Genomic DNA, 13988 nt, shown 5'->3' with positions numbered 1-13988 from the left:
TTTACCTCCTAGCTTTTATATCTCAGTTTCTATCACTGATTTGCATAGAAACACAAAGATGGCTTGCTTAAGGCATGGGGTCTAAACCTGGAACAGCCAGCTTAGACCTCATTAGTGGTAGGGTGGAAATCAGAGAACAAAGAGTTTGGTAACCCTTCCTCCCAAGGTGATATGGTGTGACCTAGCTAAACCTGGCAAGACAGCTTACTCTATGGTCTTAACCCCCTCAGTGTTAACCATGTTGGTTATATGAGGCTGATTTATCCCACAGCCTCACCAATTGTTCACCATGCTGGCTGCAACAGATGGAAGTTTTAGTCCAACAATATATGCAGGGCACCATGTTAGTTAACCTTTGTCCCATAACATGTTTAGCACTCTTACATGGTACCAAATACTGTTCTACTTGGGAGGGAAGATCATGAGATACCTATGATGGGTGTCCTTACAAAACTTCTGGTACTGTATGTGTATGTTGCTATGTGCATGTTTGAATTGAATGATATTTCAAGAGTTCATTGTATGAAAAGAAGTTAGACTCATCAGCAAAATGACACTGAATATCATAACCAAATGCATACTTTATTTACATCATCAGTGCAAGCATTGTATTTAATTCAAATTTCAGGAACTTTAAAAACAGAGTTGTTTCCAACTAAGCTAAACTCAGAGTAGATGCACTGAAATTAATGGACCAGACTAACTTTAGTCCACTTATTTTAATGGGTCTACTATGAATATGATTTAATTGGATACCACCCATGGTCTTTCCTCAGAAAACATCTTTTTATTGCTTTGTCCTTAATATAGCTATTTATTGATCACATTTCTGCAAGTTTCCAAAAAAGAAAATTGAAGACTGAAAAAGTGACAGGTTTCCATTAATAAAGTACTGGTCATTAAAATAATTTATTCTTAAGGAAATATGCATTTTCTTGATGAAAATGTGGTTTTCACTTATGACAATAATACATGGAACTTTCACAGGTTTAAGCAGCTGCAAGAGTTGGGTGAGAAGATAATGGATGGCCCATTCAACACCAAGGCTTTGGAAATCTGTGAGTCTGTGCAAAAGCTTGCTCAGCAAAGGAATGAGCTAGATGAATTGTGGGTAAAGCGGCGGAAGAAGCTCCAGGAAGATGTTGAACTTCAGAAATTCAACAGAGAAATCAATGGCATCCATGCTGCTCTCTCGAGCCATGAGGCCTTTCTGCAAACTGATAATCTTGAGGTAAATACTTATGGCTACAAAACTGGCCATATTCAAATTCAGAGTAGAAGTTAGTAATTTGTATCTGAGGTAATAAATTATTCGTATAAAAATATTTTTAAAAACCTTTCATGCTACGTTGGATCTCATCCAATATTTAGAGTTAGGATGAGATATAAAAATACCACAACAAATACAAAACACGCTTAGTTTAATCTTGCATCTATCTGAGAATGGAGTCTTTAAGCCATGCTATTAACCCTCTCCCACTAAAAAAAATCTCAATGTTCTCCTCTGCAGAAAACTGAGACAGCATTTATATATGTATTTTTATATACGTCTTTTATACATGTATGAATTGTATGAGTCGAGAATATTCATTGGTTTCAAGGATGACGTGTTCTGATATCATGGAAAACCTTGTAGTGAGACATTAGCAAAGCCTAGGTTATTCTAACTGGAAAAACCTAGGCATGTTCACTGACAAGTTTATTGTGAAGGCTGCTTGTTTGCACAATGAAGAAGGCAGAGATAGAAGATATGCCAGAGATAGTGGCTGTGTTTGAACATCATGTAAGCAATGGTTTATTGTGGTGAGAATGAACTTAGGTCAGCACTGGGTCTTTATACCCCTCTTCCCCTTCCCCTTCCTGACACAACTGAAAGTAGGAGATCAGAAATTTTTTCTTCTGTTTTTGATTCACCACAGTTTGTCATGTGCTCTGAACCCAACAAAATGTGGTTAACCTTAATTATGGTTTATTTGAAACTTTAAACCATGGTTTATGATGTTACCTTGTTTCAATTAACTAAGGTTTACATTAACCACAGTTTAGGCTTTTAATATAATGCTGAACTTAGGTTAATCAGAAAGAAAATGAAATCTTCTAGTCTCCTGCTTACGGCTGCGCCAGAGGAAGAGAGGGGTCTATGGAGTGCCTCAGTCATAGACTTGCCTTGGTTTGTTGCCATCAAAATAAGCTGTAGTTTATTATGACTTAAAACATAGCTGATGCCATCTCCGAAACTGCTGTAAGAATAATGAAGTTGTGAATTTTAATCTGTTTTAGTAATTTAACTTCTGATAAACTGTTCTGAGGTTTTTTCCATGATCAAACAGTGTATAAATATTATGAAATAAATAAAAATGATAAATGAAGGAATAAATATGCTTGCACCATGATGTGGGATTAGGGCTAATCTGAACATCCATACCCCACCTCCTGGACTTTGGATGGATTCTAGGGAGGTTGGAAATCGACCCAAAGATCAGGAGAATTCAATGGACATGCAGTGCAGGGGAAGGAGAAAGTGAAAATTCAGAATGAGAGGATGTTTACTATTTGAAGAGAAGGCTGAGGACAATCTTTCAATTCCCCCTGCCTCCTTAACATTAAGGAAAGGCAAACGGCTGCATTCAACAACCTGCTGCCTACCGAACGGTGCTGGGAATGTTGTGATGCTGGAGCATAGTTCCTGGGAACATCTTACATGGGACAAGATGACCATCTCCATTGACAGTCTTGCATCCTCACATATCAACGTTCTCAGCACCATTTGCAAACTTACTGCTGAATGCTAAATCACCTGACCACCTCATCCATCTGTAAATACTCCACCCACTCAAAAGTGCTTTGACTTTTGTGGGAATCTGCCAAGTTCACAGAAGTTCTCATCACACCTTCATTTGAAGGTTGAAGGTCCAGTGAATGTGGGAGGTGGGGTCGTGCTCAGCCAACGTGGGGTGTGGTCATGCTTGTTTTCCATATCTTCAGGACCACATTGGTTCTATTCAGAGCCTCTTGAAGCGGCATGAGGATTTTGAACGAGTGCTACTAGTGCTGAAAAAGCGAATAAATGCAGTCAATGAGCATGGATATCAGCTGGTGGAAAGGGGCCATTTTGCTTCTGACACGTATGTGTTTGATTTTCATTTTTCATTTATTTAGATCTGGAACACAGGAAAGACCAAGGCCTATTCATGCATGATATTAAGAAACACATTAGAGTGCCCTTTACATTTTTTGTGTCATGTATTAATGCTGTTAGCTTTTATTCCTTTGTAAAACAGCATTAGCCTGCCTTCCTTTAGCCAGAAAAATCCAAATGTCTTATACTGAATAGCAGAGTAAACTGTGGATTAATTTGAGTTAGATATTCAGCTATCCTAAACTGCCACAACACCCTGTAGATCAGTCTACTAAGGTTCAAACAAATGAAATGTTTTACCAACTTTGTAAATTATTTCTGATAGAACTCCTCACCTACAACCCATGTAATCCCTTTTGGATAAATTCAATCTCCTCTTATTTCATTTACAGGATTGAGGAGAGAATGGCTGCCATACGAGAGAGATGGAAATTGCTAATTAATAATAATGAACAGAGGAAGAAGAGGCTACTAGCTTCTCTTCTATTACAGGTTAGAGGGCAGTGTATCAGAAACCATATGTAGAGAGGTTGGATGGGGTTTGTTTGCTTACTTGCTTACTTGCTTACCTAGGTTGAGTATTCTCCAGTTCAGGGGTACCTAACATAGTGGCTTCCTTTTGTTTTGGACTACAACTCTCATAATCTCCAGCTGTCATGGCCAGGGGTGATGGCAGCTGTAGTTCATAACATCAGATTATACAGTGGTTTTCAACCAGTGTGTTGTGGCACCCTGGGGTGCCTTGAATGATGGTCAGTTGATGCTGCGGGCAACACTGGCCTCTGTTCCTCTTTCCTTCCCTCCCTCCTCTGATGCCCTCTTGCGTCTCTGCCTCCCCAAGGCTTGCACATCTGTTTGTTGCAGCAGCACTGGCTACAAGCTCCCCAGGTGAAGGGTGCTTCTGGGCCTGGCCCTGTGGAGCAGTGTGAGGAGGCACCTCTCTTTGGGACAGGGGTACCAGTTCAAAGACCAGGTGTGGTGACAGCAGCTGCCCGGAGGGCTCCCAATGAGAGGGGAGAGGGAAGGAGGCTGAGGGAACACTCCACAAGGGAGGGTGTTTCAAAAAGCTCTGGAGGCAAGGGGGTGATATAACTGGGCTCCCGAGCCCCACATGGGTGCCACAGAAAGAATGTAGCTGGTCAAGGGAGCCATGGACTCAAAAAGGTTGAAAAACCTCTGGATTACAATATTAAGAAAGAGCATATAGTTTATCCTAGAATGTGGATGGAATAACAGCTTCCCCACACAAAAGTTTCCCCCACACAAAAAAATGACCTGCATATAGACACTAGCATATCAGGGAGAAGGTTAGGCCTGGATACTGCTCTTTGACATGTTTGCTTTCCACAACATATCACTTTTTGACGCAGGGGAACATTAGGTATTGTGACCTTTCACTGGTGTTCTAAAGTGTAACCTGAAGAGTTGACCTGGGGCCTGTTTTAAAGGATGGGTATATTGTTCTTAAGCTTTCTTTGCAGGGAGTGTATTCTGCATTGGCATGAAATAAATGCTGGTGATGTTTATAGCAGACTTTAATATGTAAGGGATAAGAGGCCTTGTGGATCAGCAGGGACATATTATCACACCAAGTTCTTGAGGTATTGGCCCAAGTTTGCCTTTAATGCCCACTGCATCATATATTCCAACTTTCTGATAAGAGAGGGCTCACCTACCCTGCTCTAAACAGAGTATTTTGACCAGTATGCAGCTGTAGGAGAAATTTCAAAATAAGAATCAACCATAATGTTTTTCTGTGCTGTGACTGAGAAGGGTCGGGATCACAGGAACATCCCATAATGTGACATTAAACGTTGTCATTGAATACACACTATGTTTAATGCATTTTTGTTTTTATTGTGTTATCTGTAAATATATGTTTTAATGTATCAATATATACTTGGGGGAAAAAGAGATTTAATGCAATTGTAGGAGTTCACTCACGACACTGCTGAGCTCTTGATGTGGATGGAGGAGAAATACAAGATAGCATCAGATGAGTCCTACCGTGAGCCAACAAACATACTACGGAAGCTCAAAAAGCATGAAGCTGCCGAACAAGAAATGATGGCCAATAAGAAGCATTATGTGGAGCTGATGGTGGTAAGGCTGGTCTCATGGAGATATATTGATGACTGGCAGAATAGCCAACAATTCCTTGTTTGAGTAGAACATTTCAAATTTAAGTACAACAGTTCCGTGCATATTTCTGGATTCTAATAGCAAACAACCAGGCCTGTGCTCACATGCACAGCACACAGCACTGGATCTGGAATTCTGTGTTTCTGAAAAGCTAGTATTAAATTTTTGTTTTTAAATTAAATTTCTAGTATTAAAACTGAAAACGTGTTGGCGCTTTCTGCAGAAGCCTAAAACTAGGCTTTCAGGGGAAGCAAAGTACAGAGCCTCAAAGAACTGTGCCTATCAAGTATATTGCTTACTTTGCTGTTTGTAATATCACTTAGGATGCCTGCATCTAACACTAAAAAGCAGAAATTGAATTTTAAGAATAGAAGTCTAGTAGCACAACAGTTACAGCTATGTATTAGGAAGAATGTTCTAAGCAAGTGTTTGTATGTATGTATGCATGCATGCATGCACTTTCCCATCATATGGTGTTAAGAGATGTCAAAGTTCATGCAAAAGACTGATGGGAAGCAGAGTTTTCCTACAGCAAAACAGATGAAAACAACACACTGCCCTTAAGTTCAGCTTGAATTTCAGCCTTCTGGAATCAGGGCCACCAGTGTTGTTGTACAGCATTGTTGGTTTGTTCAGTGACTGGTTGGTGAGCATCACTTTGCAGTTTTTAGGATACTGGCTTCTTCTACATACAATGACTTTGACATAACAGAGGCAGGTAGGAGTAACCAGAGCTACAGGAGTTTTCTCTTGACCAAATGCACTGTCTCTCTCCAGGCTGGAAAACAGCTGGTTCAGGATGACCACTATGCTGCAGATTCCATTCAAGACAAAATGTCAGAGCTGAAGAAGAAATGGGAGAAGCTGTACAGCAAGATGATAGAGCGAGGAGACAAACTGAGGCAGGCCGGACAGCAAGAACAACTTATGGAACTTCTTGAGGTCAGGGGCAAGTGCCTTTCTGCTGTCAGGAAGGCTAGGGCTGAACTGAGTGCCATTGCCACGGTTCATAAATTTTAAAAGATCGTTGGCCATGCTGGTTGGGGCTGATGGGAGTTGAAACCCAACATCTGGAGGGCTACAGTTTCCTCATCCTGTTTTAAAGTATTTAACCAGTGAATAGTTTTAGGTTCTCAAACTAGTAAAGAAAATGTAAAGTAGCGGAATACTTGAGCATCTGCTTTGCATGCAGAAGGTCCAAGTTTCAGTCCACAGGCACAGCTGAGATTGTCCCTTGTTTGAAGCTCTGAAGAGCCTCTTCCAGTCAGTGTCAACAGTCATGAGCTAAATGAATCAATGATCTGACTCTATATAATGTAGCTTCCTATGTACCTGCTTGGCAGGGGGTTGGACTCGATGGCCCTTGTGGTCTCTTCCAACTCTATGATTCTATATGATTCTACCTCCTATGACAGCAAAAAGTGAGCATTCGCAGTGCTCATAGCAGATTCGGCACCAAGGTATAAAAACCAAGGTGCAGAGCTTCCTGAATGGTTGTACCATTCCATCAGTACTGCAGAGAATTTATGCCAGAGGAAAGAGAACAAAGCAGGGAATCATCCACATGTCAATATTTCCCCTTTAGGATGCTGAAGAGAAGATAGAGAAGATTGAGAAGAGTCTTCGAGATGCAGAGATGGGCCATGACATGCGTTCTAGTCGCAATTTGCTCAAAGAACACAGTCAGCTGGAAAATGAGATGCAGGGATTGGCTGAGAAAATGAGCTCGATTGTGTTGCATGCCAAGAAAATGGCGACAAATCATTTTGACAGCGAAAGGATTCTGGATGAGACACAGAAGTATTTGGAATGGTGGGTTGCTCTTTCTGTAAACATAGTGCATTGTACAAGGCTTCCTTATTCTCCTGTCCATAAGGATTTACTTTTATATCTCAGCCAAGCACAGTTTGATACTGCTTGTTCCACAGAACTCAGAAGACTACTTTAACAATAGAATAAAGTATGACCTTTTTTTCCAGCTGGAATTTGCCAGAACTCAGTTCGGGCACCTCTCAGGTGGGCGCCATTGTCATTCTAAGAGAATGAGAGAGGTATTCATAGTGAGTTTTGGCACCTCTTTTTCTAGAAATATAACACTGGAATAAAGCCTAACATAACATAAGCAGGTAATGCAGAGAGAGCTAGTATGGTGCAATGAAAAGAGTACTGGGCTTGGGTGTGGTGGAAAACTTGAGAGTCAAATCCCCACTTTGCTATGAAGGGATGACCAAATCATTATCTCAGCCTAAAGTATCTCACAGGCTTTTTAGCAACGGTAAAGTGCTGATCAGCTTCCCTGGTATTATTAGCTTGCCACTATTCTTTCTTGCTTCCTTCAGGACACAAACACATAAAAATCATTTTCATCGAAGTATGATTGGAGAAGTGACTCTGCTGGCTTCTATAATTCATAACATTCCCAACATGCAATTTTACACTGGTTCTTCTAATTAGTTTTGGCAATGTGGGTGTAGAAAGCAAGCTGGGTGCACAAGATTAAAATCAACATTTCAGAATTATACATTATTGTAGAGGGGAAGATATTTCACTAACAGCTGGATCACTGACCTTTTCTTTGTGACCCATCAATTATGTTGACTAATAAGAATGTTTGCTTATTGAGGGGATCCTGCATTTTCTTGGGCTGAGTGTGTGAACTTCGTTGTTTCAACATCTGGTTCACAGGTTTGCCTCTCTCCAGGAACCTCTTGCTGAGAGAGGCCAGCTGCTTCAGGCCAGAGTGGAATTGTTCCAGTTCTACCATTACCATGACATGGAAATGAAGTGGATTAGTGAGCGGATGTCAGTGGCCAGCTCCACAAACCGAGGCCAGTCCTTGAATGTGGCTCAAAGCTTTCTACATAAGCACAAGGTAACTCCTCAGTTCTGATAGCTGCTGTCACAAGTTTACAGCATGTGTTCTATTTCAGGGTGAGATTTATAGCTGATTCTCCAACCAGCTGGAAGATGTTTCAGGAGAGTTTGTTTCTTTCCCTAGCTGTAGGGTTGAGATCTGTAATGGTAAACATGTGGCACCCTCCTAATGCCATGGCAACATGCTTGCTCGAGAGCCAGTGTGGTGCAGTGGTTAAGAGCGGTAGTCTCATAATCTGGGGAACCGGGTTCGCGTCTCCGCTCCTCCACATGCAGCTGCTGGGTGACCTTGGGCTAGTCACATTTCTTTGAAGTCTCTCAGCCCCACTCACCTCACAGAGTGTTTGTTGTGGGGGAGGAAGGGAAAGGAGATTGTTAGCCGCTTTGAGACTCCTTAAGGGGAGTGAAAGGCGGGATATCAAGTCCAAACTCTTCTTCTTCTTCTTCTTCTTCTTCTTCTTCTTCTTCTTCTTCTTCTTCTGCTGCTGCTGCTGCTGCTGCTACTGCTTGATTGTTCTGTACTTTAGCAGAACAGTGGTACCTCGAGTTACAGACGCTTCAGGTTACAGACTCCGCTAACCCAGAAATAGTACCTCAGGTTAAGAACCTTGCTTCAGAATGAGAACAGAAATTGCGCGGTGGCAGCAGCAGGAGGCCCCATTAGCTAAAGTGGTACCTCAGGTTAAGAACAGTTTCAGGTTAAGAACAGACCTCCAGAACGTATTAAGTTCTTAACCTGAGGTACCACTGTATGTGACCTCCAAAAGCATAGTGAAGCTGGAGACCACTGGGCAACTCTAGATGCAGAGAGCCTGGTGCTTAGCAGAGAGAGGAACAAGGTACCTTCCAACCTAGAAATATGGCTTTAATGAATTATTTTTGCTGCCCACCACATTCCAAAAGAGGGATATCCTCAAGCTTATCTGATGGCATATAGGAACTATTCCATAACTGTATCACCTCATATATATTTTTTGAATAATCAAAATTGTTAATAGTGAAAAAAGAGAGTGCCACCCTGAATATACCAGCTGTGCTTGCCAGAATCACATTGCACTGGAATATAAAATGGCTGTTTCCCTATGTTTCTGGAATTCCCTTTTCCTGCAGACTCAACAAAATATGAGCCATAAGTTCTTACAGAAGTGCTACGGTATGCATGTTTAGTATTGTTTTTAATTGTTTGGTTTTCAGTAACTGGAGGGGGTAATGGGATATTGCTACATTAATTGGTATTTTATGCATTTGTTGCAAGTTACTGCTCTTGAAAGCATAAGAAATTTTGTGTGCAGATGAATGCCTTTGAAAGGAGCTTACATTTGGGTTTTGGATTGGACGACCGTGTTCCCACAGCAGTGTTTTGTAAACAGATCAACAGCAAATGTACTATGCCAACGCATAGAATCATCTGAGGATTTACTTCCTCACAGCAGGATCTCTTGGCAAATCAGCCCAGCCAGAGAGAGAGAGAGAGAGAGAGAGAGAGAGAGAGCGCAGAACTAGGGAGCCTGTGGCGTCCCAGATGTTGCTGGACTACAACTTTCATCACCAGTGACATTTGGTTATGTGGCCTGGAGCTGATGGAGTCCAACAAAATCTCAAGGGCTACAGGCATTTATAACCCTGTTATAGACACTCATTTTAAATGGCTCCAGGGGATGAAGAAAATATTGCAAATATGTGCTTAGTGAAAAGTTGGATCATTTACTAGTTGCACTGCACAGAGATTAGCAAGCATAGAATTCACAGTGGAAATGGAGAAAAAAGAAACCAAATTTCCTTAGGGTAGGTTTGTTGACTTTATTACTTTCCGCAACAAAAACTTCAGAAACAATTTACAACAGGAACAAAATGCAGTAATGAAAATATATAGTATTTTAAAAGCATAGAATAAAAACATCCAAACATTTGGTGCTTCCAAAATGCCCAAGAAATCGACCATATTTTTCGCCCCATAGGACACACCGCCCCATAGGACACACCTAGTTTTTTTGGGGGGGTGGCATGGGGGAAGCCCAAGCTTCCCCCGACCCCAGCCCCGAGAACAGCCTGCTATCCGCAAGCCTAGGGAGCCTGGCAGGAAGTCACCCCGGTCTCCCCAGGATTGCGGAGAGCTGCGCGAAGCCCGGGCGCGCTCTTCAGCGCTCCCCTGGCTTCGGAATGCAGGCAGCTCTGCGCAACCCTTGGGAGACCGGCGCGACTTTGCATTGCCAACATATTTTAGAAGTTACGTAAATAATCTGTTTTTACTTTCTTCTCTCGAAAATTAATGTCAGAATGAAACACCTCAGCTTGACAATATTCAGAACATAAGACACATGTTTAAACTTAGCTCTGGTGTTATGAGTGACAGGAAGCTTTTTAAAAGTTTATGCTTCAACATGACAGCAATTTAAAAAACCACATATGGTTGAAAAAGGCAATGCAGGATGGCAATCCCTCTCTAAAATTTCAGAAACCAAAAGACATATTTCCTGATTTCATTTTTGCTGGATAAAGGCCATATTTAGCACCCTGTGCTAAAGCCAATGTGTAGCAAATAGAAAACCACCAATTCTTTGTTAGGAGTTAAGAAATAGGGTAGTAACTTTAATCCACCAAGCATTCAGCTTTCCAGAATAATTTATCCTACTAAATGTTGCCTGTCTGTTTCTAGCTATCAGTGGCTACTAGTCAGAAAGCTGATCAGAGACAGTATGTTCTCAATTGCTAGTTGCTGGGGATCAAGAGAAAGAAAGTGCTATTGCTCTCATACCCCAATTGGCCAATGCAGGAAACAGGATACTCAAGTAGATAGGGCTTCGGTCTGATCCACCGGAGCTTTTCTTATATCTTACATGGCAAATGATTTTCACTCCTCTTTCCACACATGCTGAAAAGATCTTTCTGTTTACAAATTTATTTCACTTCTGCACTCCTATAATATTTAGACCCAACAGAACTCCAGCCCCACAAAATGTGTGTTTTTCCTTCCATATATCTCCCTACAATAAGTTCCTTTTCCAAAATTAATTTGCAAGGAGATTCGCCTTCCAAAAATGAATTTCCAGGCATTTGGATGATCAACACCTGCATTATTATTTTTAAAATAGTATTTAACCTTTTAGACTTTGGGGGGTTTTACTCCAGAAATAACCTGGTGGCTCTGAAAAATGGAAAGCACCTTCTAAGTTGTTATAAATGCCTTTTTTTACTACTTTCAGCCCTTACCTCTCACCTTTCCATGGCATTTCTGCATGTTTTTCTTCTACTAGGAATTGCAGGTAGAAGTGAATGCTCACAAGCAGCAGGTCTCTAGGGTTTTGGAGATGGGAAGAGCCATGACAGATAGCAAGCCTGTCCCGTCTCAGAGAGTAAAAGAAAAGTGCCAGGAACTGAGCAAAAGCTGGCAGGAGCTGGAGGAAGCATGTGAGGAAAGAATCAAGCAGCTACAGCAATCTGTTGCCTTCCATCAGGTATATTTCACTATATATTGATTTCACTCAGTTTGCAAGCCATGTACCTTAAGTGCACAAGGTGCCAAAGGTCTATAGGATTTGAATGAACTCTGTGTGTCTGCTGCAACTGAGTAACAGTTTGCAAATGTGGGGTTACCGCTGTTGTCTTTATAAAATTGAAGAGGACATATTCCTGTTCAAATGAGCCTATAATCGGGGGGGAAAATTAACAAAAGGGAGACAGTGACAGAAAAGGGAAGTGGAGGCAGGGGTAAACAGAACAGAATCTGTGTTATTACAATCACATATTCTTAGGCTTAGATACAATTTGGAATGGAGATGAAGGGGTTCTGCCAGAGCGATTTCCCTGCTTCTTCCCATTCCACATCCTTCCCTCAGATTTTCTCCAGACGGTTGTCAGAACCCCCAAAACTGCACATGCTGGATGAAAGGAGAGATTACAGAATGATCTCCTTAGCACTACGTTGAATTCCACCCTCTATTTTGCGTATTTCAACAAGCTTCTCATTTTGCCTACGGAATCTATTGCTTTTTAACTTGTAACAATAGTATTTTGCAGGAAAAGTTTCCCTAAGGAGAAAAATAACAATAACCATTTTATTTTATTTTATTTTAAATTACAAAGTACTTAATAGATATCTTGGACTTGGAGAGTTGGGTAGCAGAGAAATTCCCACTGGTAACCAGCAAAGAGTGTGGCAAAGATGGCGCTGCAACTCAAAAACTCATTAAGAAACATAAGGTAATTCTGTGCACAGTCTTCCTCCCCCACTACCCCTGCCCCAATGAATGTAGCAGGTATTATTGAAGAGGCTGAATAGTTTCTTTCCTAGCCTGAGGTTACCCTTAAGGATGCCTGCCCAATGGCCACACACATTGTGGAGGCTAAACTTAAAATGGCTGTGTCTTGATCAAAGTGGGGAAATTTCACTAAAAGCATATAGCAGGTCAATGTTTTATAATATTCCAGCACAGTGAATCAACTGTATGTGGTTCTTCAAAGTGCACCCCAGTCCCCAGAATCTCCCCCACCCTCTCTCCCCTTGTCCTGGGAGAACCCTTGCTGCAGGCCTGTGTTATAGAACCCTGCTGGACTGCCATATGTAAGACTTCTGCCCCCAGAACCAGTCCTGTAAGATTTAATCATGAAGTGATAATGCCCTTTCCTTAGTTGGAAAACAGCTAATTCTTCAGGCAATAGCTTAGCCTTTCCAATAATGAGTCATCCATGTATTCGGTATACTAATTGGCTCCTGCAGTTTGCCTGAAGGTGGCAAAAATTAAATACGCAGACTGTTTGCTTTTGCCAGGAATAAATCTGCTGGAAAATGTCTGGCCTCAATACCCTTGTTTTAGTCTCAATCTATTTGATGTTTGTTGAAACATTTGTCAAATCAAATATGAACTGTATAGAAATACATAATATATAACATGTATGATGATGAATATAATATTATCAATAAAAGTTCTAGCCTCACATTGGCACCTCAGCTGTTGCTTCTCAACTTTGTATGTTTGACCTCACCTAAGTTCTTACTTCAGCTAGAACTTTGCTTTCTGTCAGGCCCTGGAGCATGAAATCAACATCTATCAGAATTTAGTAATGGAACTAGGCGAAACTGCCAAAACGCTGCCCCTCTCTGGCTCCATCCACTATGATGAAGTTGACGCACCTCAGGAACAAGTTCAATCACAGATTCAGGAGTTGCAAAATATGGCCATAGCAAGGTAAGAAAATAACAGTCCCAGTTTCTTTGTATGGTATTTTGTTGGGCTTTGATCTTCTGCCAAACCATATGAAAATCAATAGCAAAGCTTCTGATCCCTTCAAGAGGCTTTTTTAGGCAGGGATGGCCCTACCATTAGGCAGAGTGAAGCCATTGCCTCAGGCAGCAGATGCCTGCCTCAGGCAGCAGATGCCTCCCGAGCCCTGCCAACTCAGCTGTTGCCCTCTATTGGAGACCAGAGCTATGTGTGCCACAGGCCTATCAGATACCCCTAAACTAGACTGCTGCCTTCGGGTATGCTGGAAGATGTCATCCCATTGACATCAAGTGTTGAAGTAAGATCCAGCTGGCAGTCCAGACAGCTTCTAGAAATGGAATGGGAGTGGGGGACACCTCACAATTTATCATGGGCCACAAGTATCTTGAGCTGGCCCTGGCTTTCGATCATGCTTATTATTATTATTTCTTAAATTTCTATACTACCCTTCATCTAAGGATCACAGGGTGCTTCACAATATAATGTTGATGAATGCATATACAGTACATATTGTTGCACACTTCCTACTTCTCAGAACATTGGACAATCCCTGAATCATTAGTACTACTTAAAGTTGGTTTCCTGTGAATGAGAAAGTATTGGAAACCTAT

General features: G+C 41.4%; 2 protein-coding genes across 3 annotated transcripts in view; one reads left to right on the top strand and one right to left on the bottom strand.

The window, feature by feature from the left end:
* LOC309340994 (cytosolic phospholipase A2 delta-like) overlaps positions 1 to 13988 on the bottom strand; it is a 272520-nt gene that overhangs the window by 99324 nt on the left and 159208 nt on the right. The window lies entirely within an intron of this gene.
* Positions 1 to 13988, top strand: part of SPTBN5 (spectrin beta, non-erythrocytic 5) — a 118159-nt gene that overhangs the window by 37163 nt on the left and 67008 nt on the right. For both annotated transcript variants that reach the window (XM_081857311.1, XM_081857312.1), the window contains exons 18-27: positions 988 to 1231; positions 2986 to 3125; positions 3532 to 3631; positions 5072 to 5242; positions 6059 to 6223; positions 6867 to 7093; positions 7967 to 8153; positions 11410 to 11610; positions 12239 to 12355; positions 13178 to 13341. In XM_081857311.1, the coding sequence (XP_081713437.1) occupies positions 988 to 1231; positions 2986 to 3125; positions 3532 to 3631; positions 5072 to 5242; positions 6059 to 6223; positions 6867 to 7093; positions 7967 to 8153; positions 11410 to 11610; positions 12239 to 12355; positions 13178 to 13341 (1716 nt within the window). The remainder of the gene's footprint in view (positions 1 to 987; positions 1232 to 2985; positions 3126 to 3531; positions 3632 to 5071; positions 5243 to 6058; positions 6224 to 6866; positions 7094 to 7966; positions 8154 to 11409; positions 11611 to 12238; positions 12356 to 13177; positions 13342 to 13988) is intronic.

This window comes from Podarcis erhardii (genome assembly GCF_964252035.2).
Source record: "Podarcis erhardii genome assembly, chromosome: 1".
Classification (NCBI taxonomy): domain Eukaryota; kingdom Metazoa; phylum Chordata; class Lepidosauria; order Squamata; family Lacertidae; genus Podarcis; species Podarcis erhardii.
The sequence above is the reverse complement of the archived record's forward strand: the minus strand, read 5'-3'. Positions and strand labels throughout refer to the sequence as shown.